Here is a 22,570-nt window from a genome sequence, read left to right on the forward strand (position 1 = left end):
CGTGACCAATACAAAAGGAAAAACATTCGTATTATAGGGATACCAGAAGAGGAAGAAAGAGGAAAAGGGATAGAAAGTGTCTTTGAAGAAATAATTGCTGAAAACTTCCCCAAACTGGGGGAGGAAATAATCGAACAGACCATGGAATTATACAGAACCCCCAACAGAAAGGATCCAAGGAGGACAACACCAAGACACATAATAATTAAAATGGCAAGGATCAAGGACAAGAAAAGAGTTTTAAAGGCAGCTAGAGAGAAAAAGGTCACCTATAAAGGAAAACCAATCAGGCTAACATCAGACTTCTCAACAGAAACCCTACAGGCCAGAAGAGAATGGCATGATATACTTAATGCAATGAAACAGAAGGGCCTTGAACCAAGGATACTGTATCCAGCACGACTATCATTTAAATATGATGGTGGGATCAAACAATTCCCAGACAAGCAAAAGCTGAGGGAATTTGCTTCCCACAAACCACCTCTACAGGGCATCCTACAGGGACTGCTCTAGATGGGAGCACCCCTAAAAAGAGCACAGAACAAAACACACAACATATGAAGAATGGAGGAGGAGGAATAAGAAGGGAGAGAAGAAAAGAATCTCCACACAGTGTATATAACAGCTCAATAAGCGAGCTAAGTTAGGCAGTAAGATACTAAAGAAGCTAACCTTGAACCTTTGGTAACCACGAATCTAAAGCCTGCAATGGCAATCAGTACATATCTTTCAATAGTCACCCTAAATGTAAATGGACTTAATGCACCAATCAAAAGACATAGAGTAATAGAATGGATAAAAAAGCAAGACCCATCTATATGCTGCTTACAAGAAACTCACCTTAAACCCAAAGATAAGCATAGACTAAAAGTCAAGGGATGGAAAAACATATTTCAGGCAAACAACAGTGAGAAGAAAGCAGGGGTTGCAGTACTAATATCAGACAAAATAGACTTCAAAACAAAGAAAGTAACAAGAGATAAAAAAGGCCACTACATAATGATAAAGGGCTCAGTCCAACAAGAGGATATAACCATTCTAAATATATATGCACCCAATATAGGAGCACCAGCATATGTGAAGCAAATACTAACAGAACTAAAGAGGGAAATAGACTGCAATGCATTCATTGTAGGAGACTTCAACACACCACTCACCCCAAAGGATAGATCCACCGGGCAGAAAATAAGTAAAGACACACAGGCACTGAACAACACACTAGAACAGATGGACCTAATAGACATCTATAGAACTTTACATCCAAAAGCAACAGGATATACATTCTTCTCAAGTGCACATGGAACATTCTCCAGAATAGACCACATACTAGCTCACAAAAAGAGCCTCAGTAAATTCCACAATATTGAAATTCTACCAACCAATTTTTCAGACCACAAAGGTATGAAAGTAGAAATAAATTCTACAAAGAAAACAAAAAGGCTCACAAACACATGGAGGCTTAACAACATGCTACTAAATAATCAATGGATCAATGAACAAATCAAAATAGAGATCAAGGAATATATAGAAACAAATGACAACAACAACACTAAGCCCCAACTTCTGTGGGATGCAGCGAAAGCAGACTTAAGAGGAAAGTATATAGCAATCCAGGCACACTTGAAGAAGGAAGAACAATCCCAAATGAATAGTCTAACATCACAATTATTAAAACTGGAAAAAGAAGAACAAATGAGGCCTAAAGTCAGCAGAAGGAGGGACATAATAAAGATCAGAGAAGAAATAAACAAAATTGAGAAGAATAAAACAATAGCAAAAATCAACGAAACCAAGAGCTGGTTCTTTGAGAAAATAAACAAAATAGATAAGCCTCTAGCCCAACTTATTAAGAGAAAAAGAGAGTCAACACAAATCAACATAATCAGAAATGAGAATGGAAAAATCACGACAGACTCCACAGAAATACAAAGAATTATTAAAGACTACTATGAAAACCTATATGCCAACAAGCTGGAAAACCTAGAAGAAATGGACAACTTCCTAGAAAAATACAACCTCCCAAGACTGACCAAGAAGAAACACAAAAGTTAAACAAACCAATTACAAGCAAAGAAATTGAAACAGTAATCAAAAAACTACCCAAGAACAAAACCCCGGGGCCGGACGGATTTACCTCGGAATTTTATCAGACACACAGAGAAGACATAATACCCATTCTCCTTAAAGTGTTCCACAAAATAGAAGAAGAGGGAATACTCCCAAACTCATTCTATGAAGCCAACATCACCCTAATACCAAAACCAGGAAAAGACCCCACCAAAAAAGAAAATTACAGACCAATATCCCTGATGAATGTAGATGCAAAAATACTCAATAAAATATTAGCAAACAGAATTCAACAGTATATCAAAAGGATCATACACCATGACCAAGTGGGGTTCATCCCAGGGATGCAAGGATGGTACAACAATCGAAAATCCATCAACATCATCCACCACATCAACAAAAATAAAGACAAAAACCACATGATCATCTCCATAGATGCTGAAAAAGCATTTGACAAAATTCAACATCCATTCATGATAAAAACTCTCAGCAAAATGGGAATAGAGGGCAAGTACCTCAACATAATAAAGGCCATATATGATAAACCCACAGCCAGCATTATACTGAACAGCGAGAAGCTGAAAGCATTTCCACTGAGATCGGGAACCAGACAGGGATGCCCACTCTCCCCACTGTTATTTAACATAGTACTGGAGGTCCTAGCCACGGCAATCAGACAAAACAAAGAAATACAAGGAATCCAGATTGGTAAAGAAGAAGTTAAACTGTCACTATTTGCAGATGATATGATACTGTACATAAAAAACCCTAAAGACTCCACTCCAAAACTACTAGAACTGATATCGGAATACAGCAAAGTTGCAGGATACAAAATCAACACACAGAAATCTGTAGCTTTCCTATACACTAACAACGAATCAATAGAAAGAGAAATCAGGAAAACAATTCCATTCACCATTGCATCAAAAAGAATAAAATACCTAGGAATAAACCTAACCAAGGAAGTGAAAGACTTATACTCTGAAAACTACAAGTCACTCTTAAGAGAAATTAAAGGGTCACTAATAAATGGAAACTCATCCCATGCTCATGGCTAGGAAGAATTAATATCGTCAAAATGGCCATCCTGCCGAAAGCAATATACAAATTTGATGCAATCCCTCTCAAATTACCAGCAACATTCTTCAATGAATTGGAACAAATAATTCAAAAATTCATATGGAAACACCAAAGACCCCGAATAGCCAAAGCAATCCTGAAAAAGAAGAATAAAGTAGGGGGGATCTCACTCCCCAACTTCAAGCTCTACTACAAAGCCATAGTAATCAAGACAATTTGGTACTGGCACAAGAACAGAGCCACAGACCAGTGGAACAGATTAGAGACCCCAGAAATTAACCCAAACATATATGGTCAATTAATATTTGATAAAGGAGCCATGGACATACAATGGCAAAATGACAGTCTCTTCAACAGATGGTGCTGGCAAAGCTGGACAGCTACATGTAGGAGAATGAAACTGGACCATTGTCTAACCCCATATACAAAGGTAAACTCAAAATGGATCAAAGACCTGAATGTAAGTCACGAAACCATTAAACTCTTGGAAAAAAACATAGGCAAAAACCTCTTAGACATTAACATGAGTGATCTCTTCTTGAACATATCTCCCCGGGCAAGGAAAACAACAGCAAAAATGAGCAAGTGGGACTACATTAAGCTGAAAAGCTTCTGTACAGCGAAAGACACCATCAATAGAACAAAAAGGAACCCTACAGTATGGGAGAATATATTTGAAAATGACAGATCTGATAAAGGCTTGACGTCCAGAATATATAAAGAGCTCACACGCCTCAACAAACAAAAAACAAATAACCCAATTAAAAAATGGGCAGAGGAACTGAACAGACAGTTCTCCAAAAAAGAAATACAGATGGCCAAGAGACACATGAAAAGATGCTCCACATCGCTAATTATCAGAGAAATGCAAATTAAAACTACAATGAGGTATCACCTCACACCAGTAAGGATAGCTGCCATCCAAAAGACAAACAACAACAAATGTTGGCGAGGCTGTGGAGAAAGGGGAACCCTCCTACACTGCTGGTGGGAATGTAAATTAGTTCAACCATTGTGGAAAGCAGTATGGAGGTGCATCAAAATGCTCAAAACAGACCTACCATTTGACCCAGGAATTCCACTCCTAGGAATTTACCCTAAGAACGCAGCAATCAAGTTTGAGAAAGACAGATGCACTCCTATGTTTATCGCAGCACTATTTACAATAGCCAAGAATTGGAAGCAACCTAAATGTCCATCTGTAGATGAATGGATAAAGAAGATGTGGTACATATACACAATGGAATACTACTCAGCCATAAGAAGTGGAAAAATCCAACCATTTGCAGCAACATGGATGGAGCTGGAGAGTATTATGCTCAGTGAAATAAGCCAAGTGGAGAAAGAGAAATACCAAATGATTTCACTCATCTGAGGAGTATAGGAACAAAGGAAAAACTGAAGGAACAAAACAGCAGCAGAATTACAGAACCCAAAAATGGACTAACAGGTACCAAAGGGAAAGGAACTGGGGAGGATGGGTGGGCAGGGAGGGATAAGTGGGGGGAAGAAGAAGGGGGATATTAAGATTAGCATGCATGGGGGGGAGGGAGAAAGGGGAGGGTGGGCTGCACAACACAGAGAGGACAAGTAGTGACTCTACCACATTTTGCTAAGCTGATGGACAGTAACCGTAATGTGGTTGTTAGGGGGGACCTGATATAGGGGAGAGCATAGTAAACATAGTATTCTTCAGGTAAGTGTAGATTAAAAGTTTAAAAAAAAAAAAAAAGAAAGAAAGAAAGAAAAGGGGGATTACTCCTTAACAGGATAAAACTATTGGTAAATCAAAGATCAACGCATGCTTTAAATATCCTTAATGTTGATCACTTAAAGGGTGTCAGATGATCAGCTATGGAGGTACTCTTTTCTGATAATATTCGTTTCTCTTAATTAAAAAAAAAAAAAAAAAAAAAAAAAGCAGTTACTGTGTGCTGACCTCCAATGAGTTCTGCACAGTGGTATAGAGGGCATGTCAAAGTGTGGGCAAAGGGTCTGTTTGTTTCTATGCAGAAGATCAAGGCCTAGCTTGGATACCCAGAAAATGAACTAAGATACGATATGAGGAGGAGCTTCCGGCATCAGCACTCTCTGGAGGACTCGTGCCGGGGGATGATCATCAAAAAGCCTCCACAGGGATCCGGACGATGCTGCGGTTGTGGCTGCATCCAGCCCACCGTCTCCTGGACTTGCCATAAGAAGGAGGAGGGAGATGTCTAGGCTGGCATGTGCATACAGTGAGACAACGAATTTGACTGGATCTGTACTGTTGGAACTCAACCAGGAGTTGGGAGGGGTGCAAGTTGTAGCACCCCAAAATCTCATGACTATAGACTATCTATGGTTAAAAGAACATATGGGATGTGAACAGATCCCAGAAATGGGCTGCTTTAATTTGTCTGATGGTTCAAGTACAGTTGGAAAATATCCATCATATCATAGATAAATTTTCACAAATGCCTAGGGTGCCTAAATGGTTTTCTTGGCTTCACTGGAGATGGCTGGTAATTATAGATTTGCTTTGTTTATGTCACCATATTCCTATTATGTTAATATGTGTGTGCAAATTAGTTAGTAGTTTAAAACCTATACATACTTAAGGTACTATACAAGAAGATATGTCAAAGAAATAATCAATCCTCCCAAGTTTCCTTCATATGCTACATCTATAGCTTTTCTTCTTCCTTCCTAATTACAAACCTTAAATAGAATTCGTGCCTCATATCGAATTTACCGAGTATCATAATTCCTCCAGGTGGTAAAGATACCTCAAGACAAGTGCTGGGCATAGAAGCCACAGGGCATAAATCTGCAAAGAAGTAAAAAGCTAACCTTTGCAAACAATATGGCTTCTCTCTCACTTACCAACTTTACATTTCCCTGTATGGCCCCGGAAGATGACTGGTTAGCCAGAGACGGGTAAGATTCCTCAAGGGAGGAACAACCTAAGACAGGCACAGTCGCAGGGGGGCCATCAGGTGAGAATTTGGGGATCAACAGAGGTGAGGCTCAGAACCTCACCCCCCCTGCTTTGAGAGAAATCTTCTGCATCCGTGGATGTCTTGCTGCCCTTGTCTAGCCTGGATTAATACTTAGTCCATAGGCACACACCTGATCATCTGATCATCTACATTTGCCTTCTTACAGCACTAAACTATGTTTTCTACCTTTATCTTGCATCTACCTACCACTTCAGCATTTTATTAAAAATAAAAATAATAATAATAATAGGAGAAATGTGGGATCAACATATAAATCAAGTACAAAAATCAAACGAATATTCATATTTGACCTGATTGTTTATAGGTCATAATGCATGATCAAAACCGAAAGTTTCTGTGATGAATGCCCTTGTACTGTTCACCATGTAAGAATTTATTCACTCTGTAAGAATTCGTTCACCAAGTAAGAACTTGTTCGTTATGCTTCAGAAGATTGGAGACTGACGAGAATTAGGCTTGAGATGGATTAATGATTGTACATTGAGCATTGACCCCCCTATACTGAATTTTATTGTTGTTAACAACCATTTGATCAATAAATATGAGAGATGCCCTCTCAAAAAAAAAAAAAAAAAAAAAAAAAAAAGCAAGACCCATCTATATGCTGCTTACAAGAGACTCACTTCAAACCAAAAGACATACACAGACTAAAAGTCAAGGGATGGAAAAAGATATTTCATGCAAACATTAGGGAGAAAAAAGCAGGTGGTGCAGTACCTGTATCAGAAAAAGCAGACTTCAAAACAAAGAATCTAATAAGAGATAAAGAAGGATATTACATAATGATAAAACAGTCAGCCCAACAAGAGGATATAACCATTATAAATATATATGCACCCAATACAGGAGCACCGACATATGTGAAACAAATACTAACAGAATGAAAGGAAGAAATAGAATGCAATGCACTCATTCTAGGAGACTTCAACACACCACTCACTCCAAAGGACAGACCCACCAGACAGAAAATAAGTAAGGACACAGAGGCACTGAACAACACACTAGAACAGACAGACTTAACAGGCATCTACAGAACTCTACACCCAAAAGCAGCAGGATACACATTCTTATCAAGTGCACATGGAACATTTTCCAGAATAGACTACATACTAGGACATAAAAAGAGCCTCAGTAAATTCAGAAATACTGAAATTCTACCAACCAACTTCTTAGATCACAAAGGTATAAAACTAGAAATAAATTGTACAAAGAAAACAAAAAGGCTCACAAACATATGAAGGCCTAACAACATACTCCTAAGTAATCAATGGATCAGTGACCAAATTAAAATAGAGATCAAGCAACATATGGAGACAAATGACAACAACAGCACAAAGCCCCAACTTCCATGGGACGTAGCAAAAGCAGTTTTAAGGGGAAAGTATATAGCAATCCAGGCCTATGTAAAGGAAGAAAAATCCCAAATGAATAGTCTAAAGTCACAATTATTGAAACTGGAAAAAGAAGAACAAATGAAGCCCAAAGTCAGCAGAAGGAGGGACATAATAAAGATCGGAGGAGAAATAAATAAAATTGAGAAGAATAAAACAATAGAAAAAAATCAATGAAACTAACAGCTGGTTCTTTGAGAAAATAAACAAAATAGATAAACTCCTAAACAGACTTATTAAGAATAAAAGAGAATCTATACACATTAACAGAATCGGAAATGAGAAAGGAAAACTCATGATGGAAACCAGAGAAATATAAAGAATTATTAGAGAATACTATGAAAATCTAAATGCTAACAAGCTGGAAAACCCAGAAGAAATGGACAACTTCCTAGAAAAATACAACCTTCCAAGACTGACCAAGGAAGAAATAGAAAATCTAAATAGACCAATTACCAGCAAAGAAATTGAATCAGTAATCAAAAAACTACCCAAGAAGAAAACCTCTGGGCCTGATGGATTCACCACTGAATTTTATCAGACATTTAGAGAAGACATAATACCCATTCTCCTTAAAGTTTTCCAAAAACTACAAGAGGAGGGAATACTTCCAAACTCATTCTGTGAAGCCAGCATCACTCTAATATAAAAACCAGACAAAGACCCCACAAAAAAAATTACAGACCAATATCCCTGATGAACATAGATGCAAAAATACTCAACAAAATATTAGCAAATAGAGTTCAAAAATACATCAAGATGATGATACACCATGATCCAGTGGGATTCATCTCAGGGATGCAAGGATGGTACAACATTCGAAAATCCATCAACATCATCCACCACATCAACAAAAAGGACAAAAACCACATGATCATCTCCATATATGCTGAAAAGCATTGGACAAAATTCAACATCCATTCACGATAAAAACTCTCAACAAAATGGGTATATAGGGCAAGTACCTCAACATAATAAAGTCCATATATGACAAACCCACAGCCAACATCATACTTAACAGTGAGAAGCTGAAAGCTTTTCACTTAAGATTGGGAACAAGACAGGCATGTCCCACTTTTATTCAACATAGTACTGGAGGTCCTAGCCACTGCAATCAGACAACAGAAAGAAATAAAGGGCATCAAGATTAGTAAGGAAGAAGTCAAACTATCACTATTTGCAGATGACATAATATTGTACATAGAAAACCCTAAAGAATCCACTCCAAAACTACTAAAATATCTGAATTCAGCAAAGTTGTGGGTTACAAAATTAATACACAGAAATCTGTTGCTTTCCTATACCCTAACGATGAACTAGCAGAAAGAGGTATCAGAAAAACAATTCCATTCACAATTGCATCAAAAAGAATAAAATACCTAGGAATAAACCTAACCAAGGATGTGAAAGACCTATATCCTGAAAAGTATGAGACTCTTAACAGAAACTAAAAAGGACAGTAACAAATTCATCACATGCTCTTGGGTAGGAAGAATTAATAATGTCAAAATGGCCATCCTCCCTAAAGTAATCTACAGATTCAATGCAATCCCTATCAAAACGTGAATAGCATTCTTCAATGAAGTGGAACAAATAGCTCTAAAATTCCTATGGAACTACAAAAGACCCCAAATAGGCAAAGCAACTCTGAGAAGGAAGAATAAAATGGGGTGGGGGGGGATCTTGCTTCCCAACTTCAAGATACACTACAAAACCACAGTAATCAAGACAATTGGGTACCAGCACAAAAACAGACCCACAGACCAGTGGAGGAGAATAGAGAGTCCATATATTAACCCAAACATATAAAGTCAATTAATATATGATAAAGGAGCCATGGATATACAATGGGGAAATGACAGTCTTGTCAACAGCTGGTGTTGGCAAAACTGTACAGCTAGCTACATGTAAGAGAATGAAACTGGATCATTGTCTAACCCTATGCAAAAAAGTAAATTTAAAATGGATCAAAGACCTGAATGTAAGTCATGAAACCATAAAACTCTTAGGAAAAAACATAGGCAAAAATCTTTTGGACATAAACATGAGCAACTTCTTCATGAACATATCTCCCCACGCAAGGGAAAGAAAAGCAAAAATTAACAAGTGGGACTATAGAAAGTCTAAAAGCTTCTGTACAGCAAAGGACACCATCCATAGAACAAAAAGGCATCCTACAGTATGGGAGAATATATTCATAAATGACAGATCCAATAAAAGGTTGACATCCAAAATATACAAAGAGCTCATGCACCCCAACAAACAAAAAGCAAATAATTCAATCAAAAAATGGTCAGAGGAGCTGAACAGACAGTTCTCCAAAGAAGAAATTCAGATGGCCAACAGGCACATGAAAAGATGCTCCACATTGGTAATCGTCAGAGAAATGCAAATTAAAACCATAATGAGATATCACCTCACACCAGTCAGGATTGCCATCATCCAAAAGACAAACAACAACAAATGTTGGCAAGGATGTGGAGAAAGGGGAACCCTCCTACACAACCATTGTGGAAAGCAGTATGGAGGTTCCTTAAAAATCTCAAAACAGAAATACCATTTGACCCAGGAATCCCATTTCTAAGACTTTATCCTAAGAATGCAGCAGCCCAGTTTGAAAAAGACAGATGCCCTGCTATGTTTCTCGCACCACTATTTACAGTAGCTAAGTAATGGAAGCAACCTAAGTGTCCATCAGTAGATGAATGGATAAAGAAGATGTGGTACATATACAAAATGGAATATTATTTAGCCATAAGAAGAAAACAAATCCTACCATTTGCAAGAACAGGGATGGAGCTAGGGGGTATTATGCTCAGTGAAATAAGCCAGGTGGAGAAAGACAAGTATTAAATGATTTCACTCATCTGTGGAGTATAATAACAAAGCAAAAACTGAAGGAACAAAACAGCAGTAGACTCACAGAACCCAAGAATGGATTAACAGTTGCCAAAGGGAAAGGGACTTGGGACAATGGGGGAAGGGAGGGATAAGGGGGCAAAGGGGGCACTATTAGTGCACATAATGTGGTGGGGGGGCACAGGGAAGGCAGTACAACACAGAGAAGACAAGTAGTGATTCTATAGCATCTTACTATGCTGATGGACAGTGAATATAATGGGGTATGTGAGGGGGACTTATCAATGGGGGGAGTCTAGTAACCACAATGTTGCTCATGTAATTGTACATTAATGATACCAAAATTTTAAAAAAAGAGAGAAAAGAAAAGCAGAGCTAAGTAATTTATAGACATGTCATTTTGTCCTCACTCTAAGAGGTAAATATTTTAGCCCCTAGTAAAACATTTACCATGGTGTTGGCTATACACTTCAGAAGCAAAAATCAAACACTCTCAGAGACAGTTTTAGCTTAAAAAAAATGAGTATTATAAATTATATTTTCAATCAACTTTATAAAATTTACATATAATGAAATGGGTCTATATCTTAAGCTCACAGTTAATGAGCTTTGACATACACCCATGTAACAATCACCAAAGTCAGGATAATAAACATTTCTATCACCCAAAAAGTTTCCCTGTAAATACCCACTTTCCAATCTAGGCAACCAATAAACTGCTTTCTGTCACTATGGACTAGTTTTGCCTCTTCTAGAATGTCACAAAAATAGGATTTTGTAATATACATACTACATATCTGGCTTCTTTCATTCAGCGTGTTTTCGAGGTTTATTCATACTGTTGCTAGAGTCAGAAGTTTTACCTGAGTAATATTCCATAGAGCAGTTTTATTACAATTTATAAAACCATTCAACTGATAGTGGATATTACCAGTTTAAGACTATTATAAAGAAAGTTGCTACAAACAGACATGTACAAGCCTTTGAATGGCCATATACTTTCATTTCTCTCAGGCAAAAACACCAGGACTGGAACTGCTGGGTGGTACAGTAATTGTATGTGTCACTTAGTAAGAAGTAACATGACGACAAACTAGTCATACCGTTTTATCTTCTCAGCAGCCACATATGAGAGGTCCAGCTGCCCTGCCAAGACACTTGGTATTGTCAAGTTTTGGTGTCAGGATAATGTTGGCCTTGTAAAATAAGATTCAAAGTGTTCCTTTCTCCTGTTTTCTGACGTGCTGATACTATTTCTTCCTCAAATATTTGTTAGAACTTATGAGATTTGAGTTTTCTTTGTGGAAAGTGTCTAAAACAAATTCAATTTATTTAATAGGGCTATTGAGGTTTTACTTGTTCATAGGTCTGGTTTGGTACTTTGTGACTCCTTATAAATCTGCCCGATTCATCTATGACAGGAGTTAGCAAACTTTTCCTTAAAGAGCCATACAGTAAACATTTCAAGCTTGCAGGCAATACAGTGTATCACAACTATTCAACTCTGCCATTATAGCTCAAAAGCAGTCATAGATAATAGATAAACAAGGGGACATAGCTATGGTCCAATAAAACTTTATTTACAAAAGCAGGCAATGAGCCCCAGATCAGTTTGCCAACCAATAAGCTAAGTTATCAAATTTATAAAGTTCCCTTATAATTCATTTAAATATTAGTAGGATTTCCTCTTTTACTCCTGATATGTAATATGCATCTTCTTCACCTTCTCTCTTTCGTCAGTCTAGCTAGAAATTTATCAATTATATGAATCCTTTCCCAGAAGCAGCTTTTGATTTCACCGATTTCCCTGATTTTTTTTTTTTTTGTTTGCCCATTTTCAATTTCATTGATTTCTGCTCCAATCTTTAGTATTTCCTTCTTTGTTTTTTGGAATTAATGTGCTTGCTCTTCTTTTTTTAGCTTCTTTACGTGGAAGCCTAAAGCATCAATTTAGGACTTTTTTTCCCCTCATATAAGAATGTAAAGCTATACATTTCCCTTTAAGCACTGCATTAGCTGCATCCACATATTTCAATGTTTCATTGTCATCTTTAGTTCAAATATTTTTCTAATATTCTTTGTGATTTCTCCTTTGACTCATGCATTGTTTAGAAATGTGTTAATTTCCAAATAATTGTGGAATCTTCCAGATGTTTATATGATATTCATTTAACAACCCCTTTGTGATCAGAGAACACAGTTTGTATTATTTCAATTCCTTTAAATGTACTGAGAATTGTCTTCTGGCACAGCATATTACCTATCTTGGTGAATGTTCCATGTGTGCTTGGAAAGAATTTATACTCTATTACTACATGCAGAGCTTCATAACACTGGCTGACAGTGTTTTTTTTAAATTCTACAGCTCTATCTGAGCTCAGGCTGTCAGAACAAAATGACAGATTGGGTGGCTTAAACACAGAAATTTATTTTCTCACAGTTTTGGATCCTGGAAGTGGTAGCATGGTCAGTTTCTGGTGAGAGCTCTCTTGCTAGCTTGTAAACAGTTTCTTATGTTCTCATACGGGGTAGAGGTGGTAATGGGGAGGGAGCAGAGTACTAGCTAGCTATCTGGTGTCTTTTCTTACAAGGGCACTATCCCATCATGAGAGCTCCACCCTCACACACTATCTAAACCTAATTACTTCCCAAAGGCCCCATCTCCAAATGCCATCACACTGGGGGTTAGAGCTTCAATATGTAAATTGTGGGGAACCAAATTCAGTCCACAGCATTAGCCTTTATTGCTTTACTGCATTATCTGAGGCTTTCAGTAGGTACATGTATATTTAGATTGTTAGGTCTTCTTAATGATTTCACCCTTTTATCATGGGTAATTTTATCCTTGCTAATATTTTTGTTCTGAAGTCTATTTTGTCTGATATAAATATAGCGACTCGAGCTGTATTGTGATTAGTGTTTGCATGGAATACCATTTTCCATCCTTTTAACCAATTTATGTCTTTACATGAAAAGTGGATTTCTTTATATACTATATGACTATTTCCTGCTCTTTTATCCCATCTGATATTCTCTTCCTTTTAACTGAAGTGTTTAGACCATTTACATTTAGTATAATTATCAAAATAGCTGGTTTTAAATTTATCATCTGGTTCTGCATTTTCCATTTACCCAGTGTTCAATTACTCGTTTCTTCTACTTCTTTCCTGCTTCCTTTTGGATTTCAATTTTTTTATTCCATTTTATCACCACTATTGTATTCTTTTCTTTTTTTGCCCTGCAACAATATACATCTTTAACTTATCACAACTTCCCTTCATATCATATTATATCAGTTCATGTATAATATAAGAACCTTACCCAGGTTTTCTATGTGTTTATGGTGGTAGGATAAGTTTGATCCCAGTTACTACATATGCTTATGCTAGAAGCACAAACCCCAAAAATGTTTTTTATATAATCTGATTTTTATCCAATACTTGGGGAAACAGATGTTAGGAGAACATCTCCATATTTTACCTCAAAGACAAAAAGTTATATTTCTATTTCTTAAAATGAAGTGTGTTCCATCTGGACTTACTAGCAATAGAATTTTGTCTTAAAGAGTTATAATGTCCACTAGCTCCTATACCTAATTCTGAACACAGCCTGCCTAAGATAAGACCCAGAATCCTTCATTTACCCTGAAATACCTCTCTGGCTCTCTGATTCCCTGCCTTCATATTCCAGTTCATTCTCCCTCATTTTGCTTTGGTAACCTATTCAAATTCTCTTCTCTGACTTATGAGAGTTTTCAAAGACAACATATTTCTTATGTTTCTTTATTCTAGGCTTTAAAACCTTTCCTGCAAATGAAAAACATTTGCAATTTAATTAATGTAACCCTACATTAATATGAGAAAATATTAAAACTTGGGTCTTGTAGCTTACCTTTCAGCTATATCCATTCTATAAATCTATCCTCATGAAGAAATACCATTTTTAAAACTATTTTGAAAACGTGTGACATATGTTCCATGTATAAAGCATATGACAAGAGAAAAGAATGTATTCCCCTAACCAAGGGATATGGTATACAAAAGTCAAAATTATATGTAACCATTATAATGAATTTATGCTTTTCATCACTTTACATTTATTTAGTTTATCCAAGGGACTTTAAAGCTGTGTACCTGACTGACTTACTCCTGTTAGGTTGAACCATATGAAACTGATATATTTATAGGTCAAAGAAAGGCCAAATATTGGTGACTACGTATGGTTTAACTCCTCATTTACCAGTTAACCACTGGCCTTAGAATGCTAACCAAAACGAACTCACCCAGTCTGTATGCTGTTTTATCAGTACATGATCACCATCTGGTGGCAGAAAACAAAACTGTAGGTTTTTACCAGTTTGTATCACTACTGTTACAAATATATTCAGTTTCCTAACTGTTCTACTTTCCAAAAGCCTTTCTGAAAGTGCATTTACAAACCAAGAAAGAAAGCTGAGATTAACAGTTTGAACAAACACAAAATAAATAGCACACCAACATCACAATAATTAACAGCTTGTCATCAGCCTACACAACATAAACTGAAATACAACAAACAGGCTGGTGTATAAACTAAAATCTTGCTGGTTTATGATAATTAACATAATGAAATAAAATCAGTTCAGATACTCCGAAAAACTTGTTTTAATCTATCAAATTTTCAGTGATAGCCACAGCTATCCATATAGCTCTTTCCAAGCCTTATACACAGATTTTCTTCCCATGGCAACAGGGGGAGACCATGAAGCCTCAAGTGGGCACCTGGCTCTGCCCACAGGAATAAGTAACTTTTCAGCAAAACAGTCCAAACTCTTTTCTTTTTTAACTTGCTATGATTCATACCATACATGTTAAGAGAAAGTAACTGTAAATGACTGGCCTGGGAATTGGATACATTAGCCACAGGCAAACAAATATTGTCTTGACACAAAATATACCACCACCACCCGAGGATGGGGTACTTTAAGTTATGCCATGAAAATATTGACGACAAGTCAATATAACCAAATCCTTTTAGGAAGGAAGTGTAAATCCTAGTTGAATGAAGTACTGATGAGTCAAACTTAGGATTGCCCAAGATGCAAGATACATTACACATCCTGATTCTAGAAGCTCTAGACCTTTTAGTCCCTCTTCCCATGTGTATTTCCAACAAACCTTAAAGCCAAAGATAATCTTCACGTTCCCTTCATAAGGCTTTAATGAGTGATAAAATGGACTCCTCCTAAATCTCACAGGCAATTTAAATTCAACACGGTCAAAAGTGAATTCTTCATCTTTCCAAAGTCCTACTCCAACTCCTCTCACTGTGAACACCACTACTAGAAATCCAGATACTTAAGTTATCCATTAGATGCTCCCCATCTAATCAATCCCCAAGTGCTATTACATCTACCTTTTAAACATCTAGATACTGTCCCTTCCTCTCCATCATCACTGTCATAGCCTTTCATCACATTAAGCCTGAATTAAAACATCCTTGTAATCCATCCTTCTCTCAAATTCTAAGTCTGTCCAAACTATTTACCACATACTGCCAAAGCAATATTCCTAAAACAGACACCCAATTATTTTACCCCTCAGCTTAAAATTCTTCAATGGCTCTCAACCACATTCTGGATAAATCTAAACCTCTTGACATGCTGTTTGAGGACATCCAGATCAGCACCCTGCCTGAACATAACTTTCTTCATTCCAGACATACTGAATTCCAAACTAACCAGTAATTCCATGAATGAACTTCTCAGGATTCCTTGCCATTGTCCCCCAAAATCTAGACTGCTTCTCCTTACCTTTTTCACCTGGCTAACACCTACCCAACCTTGATGATTGAGTTCAAGTGTCCAGTCCTTCTAGATTTCTTTGATTCCCCAATCTGAGTCAAGTGCTTGTTCTCTGTGTTTTCACAGCATTATATGGACACATCTACCACTCTGTTACTGTTTTTTTTTTCATTGTCTTCCTCTTCTAATAGATTCAGAGTCTACTATGTTGTCTTTAAGTAAAGTATTTATGCTAACATAACATGCAGCAAGGAGTAGGGATTCAATAAATATTTGCTGAATCAATGAGACCTCACAAAAGTCCTTTAATTTGGTATTATCTCTATTTAGCCAGTGAGGAACTAGGGAGGGCCAGTGCCTTGCCCAAGATCACAAGGTAAAAGCATCAAAACTAGGATTTGAAACAAATACTCTGACTGTAATGAAAATGATTTCCCTTCAGAATCTTTACCTTTAGGGAATCTTTTGGTAAAATAGAGCTATGCATAGCAGTTTGGATGGGTCTAAACCCCGCTGCTCTGATCTGGGCACAAATCCAAAGCTGGCTGGCCACCCTACCCCAAACCCAGTCTGAATGACCAATAGTGGGATGCACAGTCTACTCAAAATCTTTCTTGGGTCTTTTCTAAGAATTATCTAAAAAGATAAAAACTTGTTCCGTCTCTACTACTACACGTCTAAGGACTATGTAGCATATAAGGTGCATATAGCAAATGGAAGTGAGAGTCTTAGAAAATAAAGTCAAGCAGAAGAAAAAATGAGACAAGATCCAGAAAGAAAAAAATAGAAAATGGGGAAAATTACACTAAAGCCCTACATCCAACCATGCCTAAGAGACCTCCCTGGTACACAGGGCAAAAATTCCCATTTTCACATAGTCTAGTTTGAATTGTGGCCGACTGGCAATCTATGTAAGTAGACAGGGGGCTTTCTGGCCATTAGCCAAGCAATAATGCTTCTTTAATCTGTGAATAGACAAAATTAATAAATTGTGTATAGGAGGTCTGACTTCAGCCATTCTATTCCTTGAGTAATATATATAATTTTTGATCACACACACACAGGTGTGAAAACAAAAATGTAATTGTTCTCCCATCTTTACATCTTGCACTTTTTGTCATATAAATTTTTGTATGCTTTCAACCTTATAATATTATCTGTTAGTGAACAGTGCCCCAAATGAGGAAGAAAAAGATGTAACTAGGTTTATTCACTTTCAAGTAACTTGGGTGTAACAAAGGAAGACACGTACTTCAGAATCCCCAGGTTGCACATATATATATAATTTTGCTCATGGTTTTTCTCCAGCTATCATAAAACAGGGGGATGGGGTACAGTGGAGGGCTTTTCAATGAGTACATCGTTAAGCCTTTGAAAGACTTCAAGTGGAAAAACAGATTTTAAAGAACAACATGGATAAAACCTAATTATTACTTAATATTATTTTAAGTAAAAAATGACAGGACCTTTTCAAAAATAACCTCTAAATGATATATGTTTCTTGGACTTCTTAACATTTCATTCCCTACCCTATTAAGAAGCTACTGATTGATATGGAGTATGACAAGGAGAAGAGTTTCCTCTGACCTTTGGTTCCAAATTGCCGGTAACACACTAAGGAACTGTCATCTGCAAATTGAGGTCATACCTGAAATCATAACTTTAACAGATGAATGAGTAATGGTTAGGTTTCCCCTTTGGTGAGCAGAGATTCCATGTTGAAACATGGCTTGGCAGCTTACCATATGTCCCTATTGTTTTTTGTTTTTTTTACCATCTTTGCGATCTGCAGGAAATTCTAAAGACTTTCCAAAACTCTGAAGGAAAAGTCCACTTTATCCATTAAATGAGAATGTCCTTAAGGCATGCCGTTTGGAGAAATTATAAATAAAATTCTTACACCTCTCATGACAACCATGGAATCAGATCTTGAAACTAGAAATTACCAATGAAGGAAAAAATGTCAACATTAACAGAGAATCTAAAACAGAAAAAAAAAATCTAACAAACTACACAACCCCTGTCATATCCACATACACCAACTCCTCTTCTCCTGTGGTTTATTCTGCTCGAGCTACACTGGCCTCCTAGAGGAGGCGTCAACACATGAAGCATGCTCCTACCCCAGAGGCTTTGCACCTGTTTCTTCTGCCAGGAGTGCTCTTTCTCTCTCATGACATTCACACTGCTTATTCCCTCTCCTCCTTCGGGTCTTTATCAAAAGTCACCTCCTCAGTGACTGCTTTGTACAGACTACCTCCCCAACTAAGAGAACCTGAGCAATAATATTGAAGTGAATAGAACTAAGTTTTAAATGATAATTTTTCCTGTAATAAGACACCAAAAGTTTCAGATGATATATAGACTAAATATAATATCACATCTTAATTGTAATGTCAGTAAATATACAAATTGATTTTAAAAGCAACACTAATAGAAATGATAATTATGTGATGAGCTAGAGGTGTCAGTGAATACTACAAAGGCAATCATATTACAATATAAAATGTTATCAAATCGACATGTTGTACACCTTTAACTTACATAATGTTAACTCAAATATATCTTAATTTTAAAATATTTTTAAAGCATCAGCAAATATCTGGTCACAACAATTTCTTAGGCATAAGAGCAATGGGAGCAGTCACGCACACACAAACCCTGGCAGATTAGACCACATAACATTTAAAGGTGTACTCTAAAAACAAAAAAAACTAAAAGCCAATTTTTTAAATGCAGGAAAATTAAATAAAACAAACTTAATGCTAATATCCTCAACACATAAACATTTGAAGACCAGTCAAGCAATGCAGCAAAAATAAGCAAACTTATATAGACAAATCAAAAAGGACAAGCAACTAATAAATATGTGAAAAAAGTGTCACAAGTAATCAATAAAACCAAAATTTAAAAACATACCACTTTTTAATTGTCAAACCAGATAATGGACTTTAACCTCAAGTGTTGCCAGAATGGAACAGAATATGCTCTAAGAAATTAGTACAAACTTTAATGTAATTGGGCAATACATTATTCTTCTTTTCCCAATGTTCCCCTTACAGTAATCTATTTTAAGGAAATGATCAGTTATATAAACAAAAGTTTGCATATGAAGACTTTTTTTTACTTATTATTGTCAAAATAAAGTTAAACAACCTAGATGATCAAAAACAGGTATATTTTGTTCAGAGTTATCAAGTATTCCATGTTTATACCTGTTTATATACTTATAAAGTATACTCTGGCCATCTGAAGCATTCCACAGCTATCAAAAATATTTATCTAAGACTACTTAAAGATATAAAAAATGATCATTATATTAAATGAAAAAGGCACAATGCTGCATATATGAAATGACCAAATTATGATATATCCATACAAAGGAACACTATTAACAATAAAAAAAGGTAAAAATCCAGAAATAAGCAACATAGATGAATCTCAAAAAAAAATTAAAAAAGCAAACAAGAAAACCATTATATGACATAAAAAAAGCTAGACACAGAAGAGTAAATACTGTATGAATCTATATGAAACTCAATGACAGGCAAAACTAATCTATGGTGACAGAACCATGGTTACTTCTTAGAGGAGTATCAAGTGCTAAACAGTATATGGAAACCCTCAGGGGTAATGAAAAAATTCTGGATTGTGACAGCAGTGGTTATCGCTTGAGGATATACATATGTAAAAAGTCATGAAAAAAACTTTAAATACACACATACATACATAAAATAATAAAAGTCACCACAATATACCTTTAAGATTTGTGCATTTTACCATTCATATATTATACCTCCATAAAGTACTGTAGAAACTGCATATAAAGGATAACTTCAATATGGTTAAATATATACAATGAATAAAGAGAATATAAAGTACATCAAAATATTAAAGGTGTTTAATTCTGGGAATTCAAATTACTTATATCTCCTTTTTTATGCATTTTCCACATTCTATATGGTAAGTTATGAGGCCTGTAAAATGGTCAGGAAAAAAAAAACTTTAAAAAAATTCTGCCTTGCTTGTAAAGAAAATTCTGTACACTGGTAACTATCACAAAATTATGCAATGTGTAAAAAGACTTGGTAAAGCCTTCCAACAAATTTCCTATTAATTACAAACACTCATGCTTACAATATATGGACAAGAAAAACATTAATTAAGCTAAGCATGTACTGGGTGAATAAATAAGCAAGTCAACCGAGAAGGCAGCACTATAATGCGAAATGGCTTTAAAATGTGGTCCTCTCTATATGCACCCCTATGTTTATTGCAGTACTATTTACAATAGCCAAGACATGGAAGCAACCTAAGTGTCCATCAGTAGATGAATGAATAAGAAGAGGTGGTACATATACACAATGGAATATTATTCAGCCATAAGAAGAAAACAAATCCTACCATTTGCAACATGGATGTAGCTAGAGGGTATTATGCTCAGTGGAATAAGCCAGGCAGAGAAAGACAAGCACTAAATGATTTCCCTCATTTGTGGAGTACAACAACAAAGCAAAACTGAAGGAACAAAACAGCAGCAGACTCACAGACTCCAAGAAGGAACTAGCGGTTACCAAAGGGAAAGGGGTTGGGGGAGGGCAGGTGGTGAGGGAAGGAGGGAGAAGGGGATTGAGGGGCATTATGATCAGCACACATAAAGTAGGGGGGACATGGAGAAGGCAGTATAGCACAGAGAAGACAAGTAACTCTATAACATCTTACTATGCTGATGGACAGTGACTACAGTGGGGTATGTGGGGGGGACCTGATAATATGGGTGAATGTAGTAATCATAATGTTGCTCATGTGAAACATTCATAAGATTGTGTATCAATGATACCTTAATTTAAAAAATGTGGTCTTCTTATGACTCAATAAAAACTAGTTCCTGAAAAGTTATTTTTAAAAATTTATTACTTCACATATTCCTTGTGAGCCTGACTTATCTCAATTCCACTCAAAGTGCTCCAAGTGAAAACAGAAATTTCATTTATTTACAATGAAAATACTCTTATGCATCAAATAATACATGAGAACAAAATCAAAGAAGACATACAAACCTCTGATTGTACATGCCCCGAAAGTTGTAATTAGCTCTATAATTTGGGAAAGGCTTTGGATCTAATGGCCTGTAGATGGCAGGCTCTCCCCTTTTCATCGCAAGCCCATTCAGTTCCACAGTTGGAGTTATACTACCTGTTAAAAAAAAAAAAAATTAAAGGCTCACAAGTGAAATATTTCCATAATAAGTCATGAAAGTTATATTTATACAACTATAATTACCATGGAAGAATGTGGGAGTGGATGACTCATCTGTATCATTTTCTAAAAGGGTGTAAACTACATAAACAGAAAAATCATTTTTAACAAAATCTCTGGAGGTTTCTGCAACATTTTCTATATATTAATGACCAAAATTTCAACTTTATTTCAAAACAAGGCAAATGCAAGATTCACTGATTGGTTAGTTTGGATATTATAAATTACTGAACTTCAGTATTATCCCAGAAAGTTTATAATTATATAATCATTAAAAACATCATCTGTGAATAATTTTATTTATATTTTGATAATCAAGCAACTAAAATTAGCAATGAATATCATCAGTAATTCTTGGACTTATCTAATAAAAATAAATTTTGAGATTTTTCTATAAACAATAATAAGATAAAGTAAAAGTAATGCTTTCTGTACATAATCTTTAAAAATACATATTGAGGCACTTAATGGATTAAGTGATATATCTGCGATTTGTCTGAAAATCATTTAGAGGAGAGAGAGATGAGAAACAGGACTGGCCACCATGTGTAGATGACTATTGAAGCTGGTGATAGGTAAAGGCACATCCACAGTTTTATTCTCTCTACTTTTGCACAAGTTTGAAAGAAACCCATAATAACACACAATGAAAAATTATGTCAAGTTATTTCAGACCAAAAGAGATTGTTTAGTATATACAGCAATAAGTGTTCCATATAACAAACTCACAAAAATTAGTCTAATGCTTTTATAGAAAGTAAAATTATTTTTAATTAAATTCTGTACTATCTCACTTGAATTATTCCTTTTGCATCATACATTTAAGACTCCATCACATACAAGAATGTGTCCACTTCAGCAGAGAAATTGGAGCTGGCTTAAAATACCAGCAAAAGGGTGGTAGGGCCTGACATACATACACTATTGGCAGCCATCAAGAGTCAATACATTTCTAAAGAATTCATGTGAAACCACCAAACAGGATAATAAGAACTGGATCTAAACCAAAGTTAAGAAGAAGGGAAAAAGATAAGGATAAGAAAAAGAGCAAAGAAAAGTTAACATATTGAATAACAAGTCCCATTAGCTCAAATCCCTAATTTAATACATACACTCATAGCAGAGGCAGA

The 22,570-nt window shown here is 36.0% G+C and overlaps 1 protein-coding gene and 1 long non-coding RNA gene across 20 annotated transcripts in view; both read right to left on the bottom strand.

Annotated features, from left to right (window-relative positions):
• LOC140847940 (uncharacterized) overlaps positions 1–21,235 on the bottom strand; it is a 43,161-nt gene extending 21,926 nt beyond the window's left edge. The window contains exon 1 of the long non-coding RNA XR_012128256.1: positions 6,743–21,235. This is a non-coding gene — a long non-coding RNA (uncharacterized lncRNA). The remainder of the gene's footprint in view (positions 1–6,742) is intronic.
• STAU2 (staufen double-stranded RNA binding protein 2) overlaps positions 1–22,570 on the bottom strand; it is a 369,184-nt gene that overhangs the window by 265,446 nt on the left and 81,168 nt on the right. For all 19 annotated transcript variants that reach the window (XM_073229713.1, XM_073229703.1, XM_073229712.1 and 16 more), the window contains one exon: positions 21,242–21,377. In XM_073229713.1, the coding sequence (XP_073085814.1) occupies positions 21,242–21,377 (136 nt within the window). The remainder of the gene's footprint in view (positions 1–21,241; positions 21,378–22,570) is intronic.

Source organism: Manis javanica, chromosome 2 (genome assembly GCF_040802235.1).
Source record: "Manis javanica isolate MJ-LG chromosome 2, MJ_LKY, whole genome shotgun sequence".
NCBI classification, from domain to species: domain Eukaryota; kingdom Metazoa; phylum Chordata; class Mammalia; order Pholidota; family Manidae; genus Manis; species Manis javanica.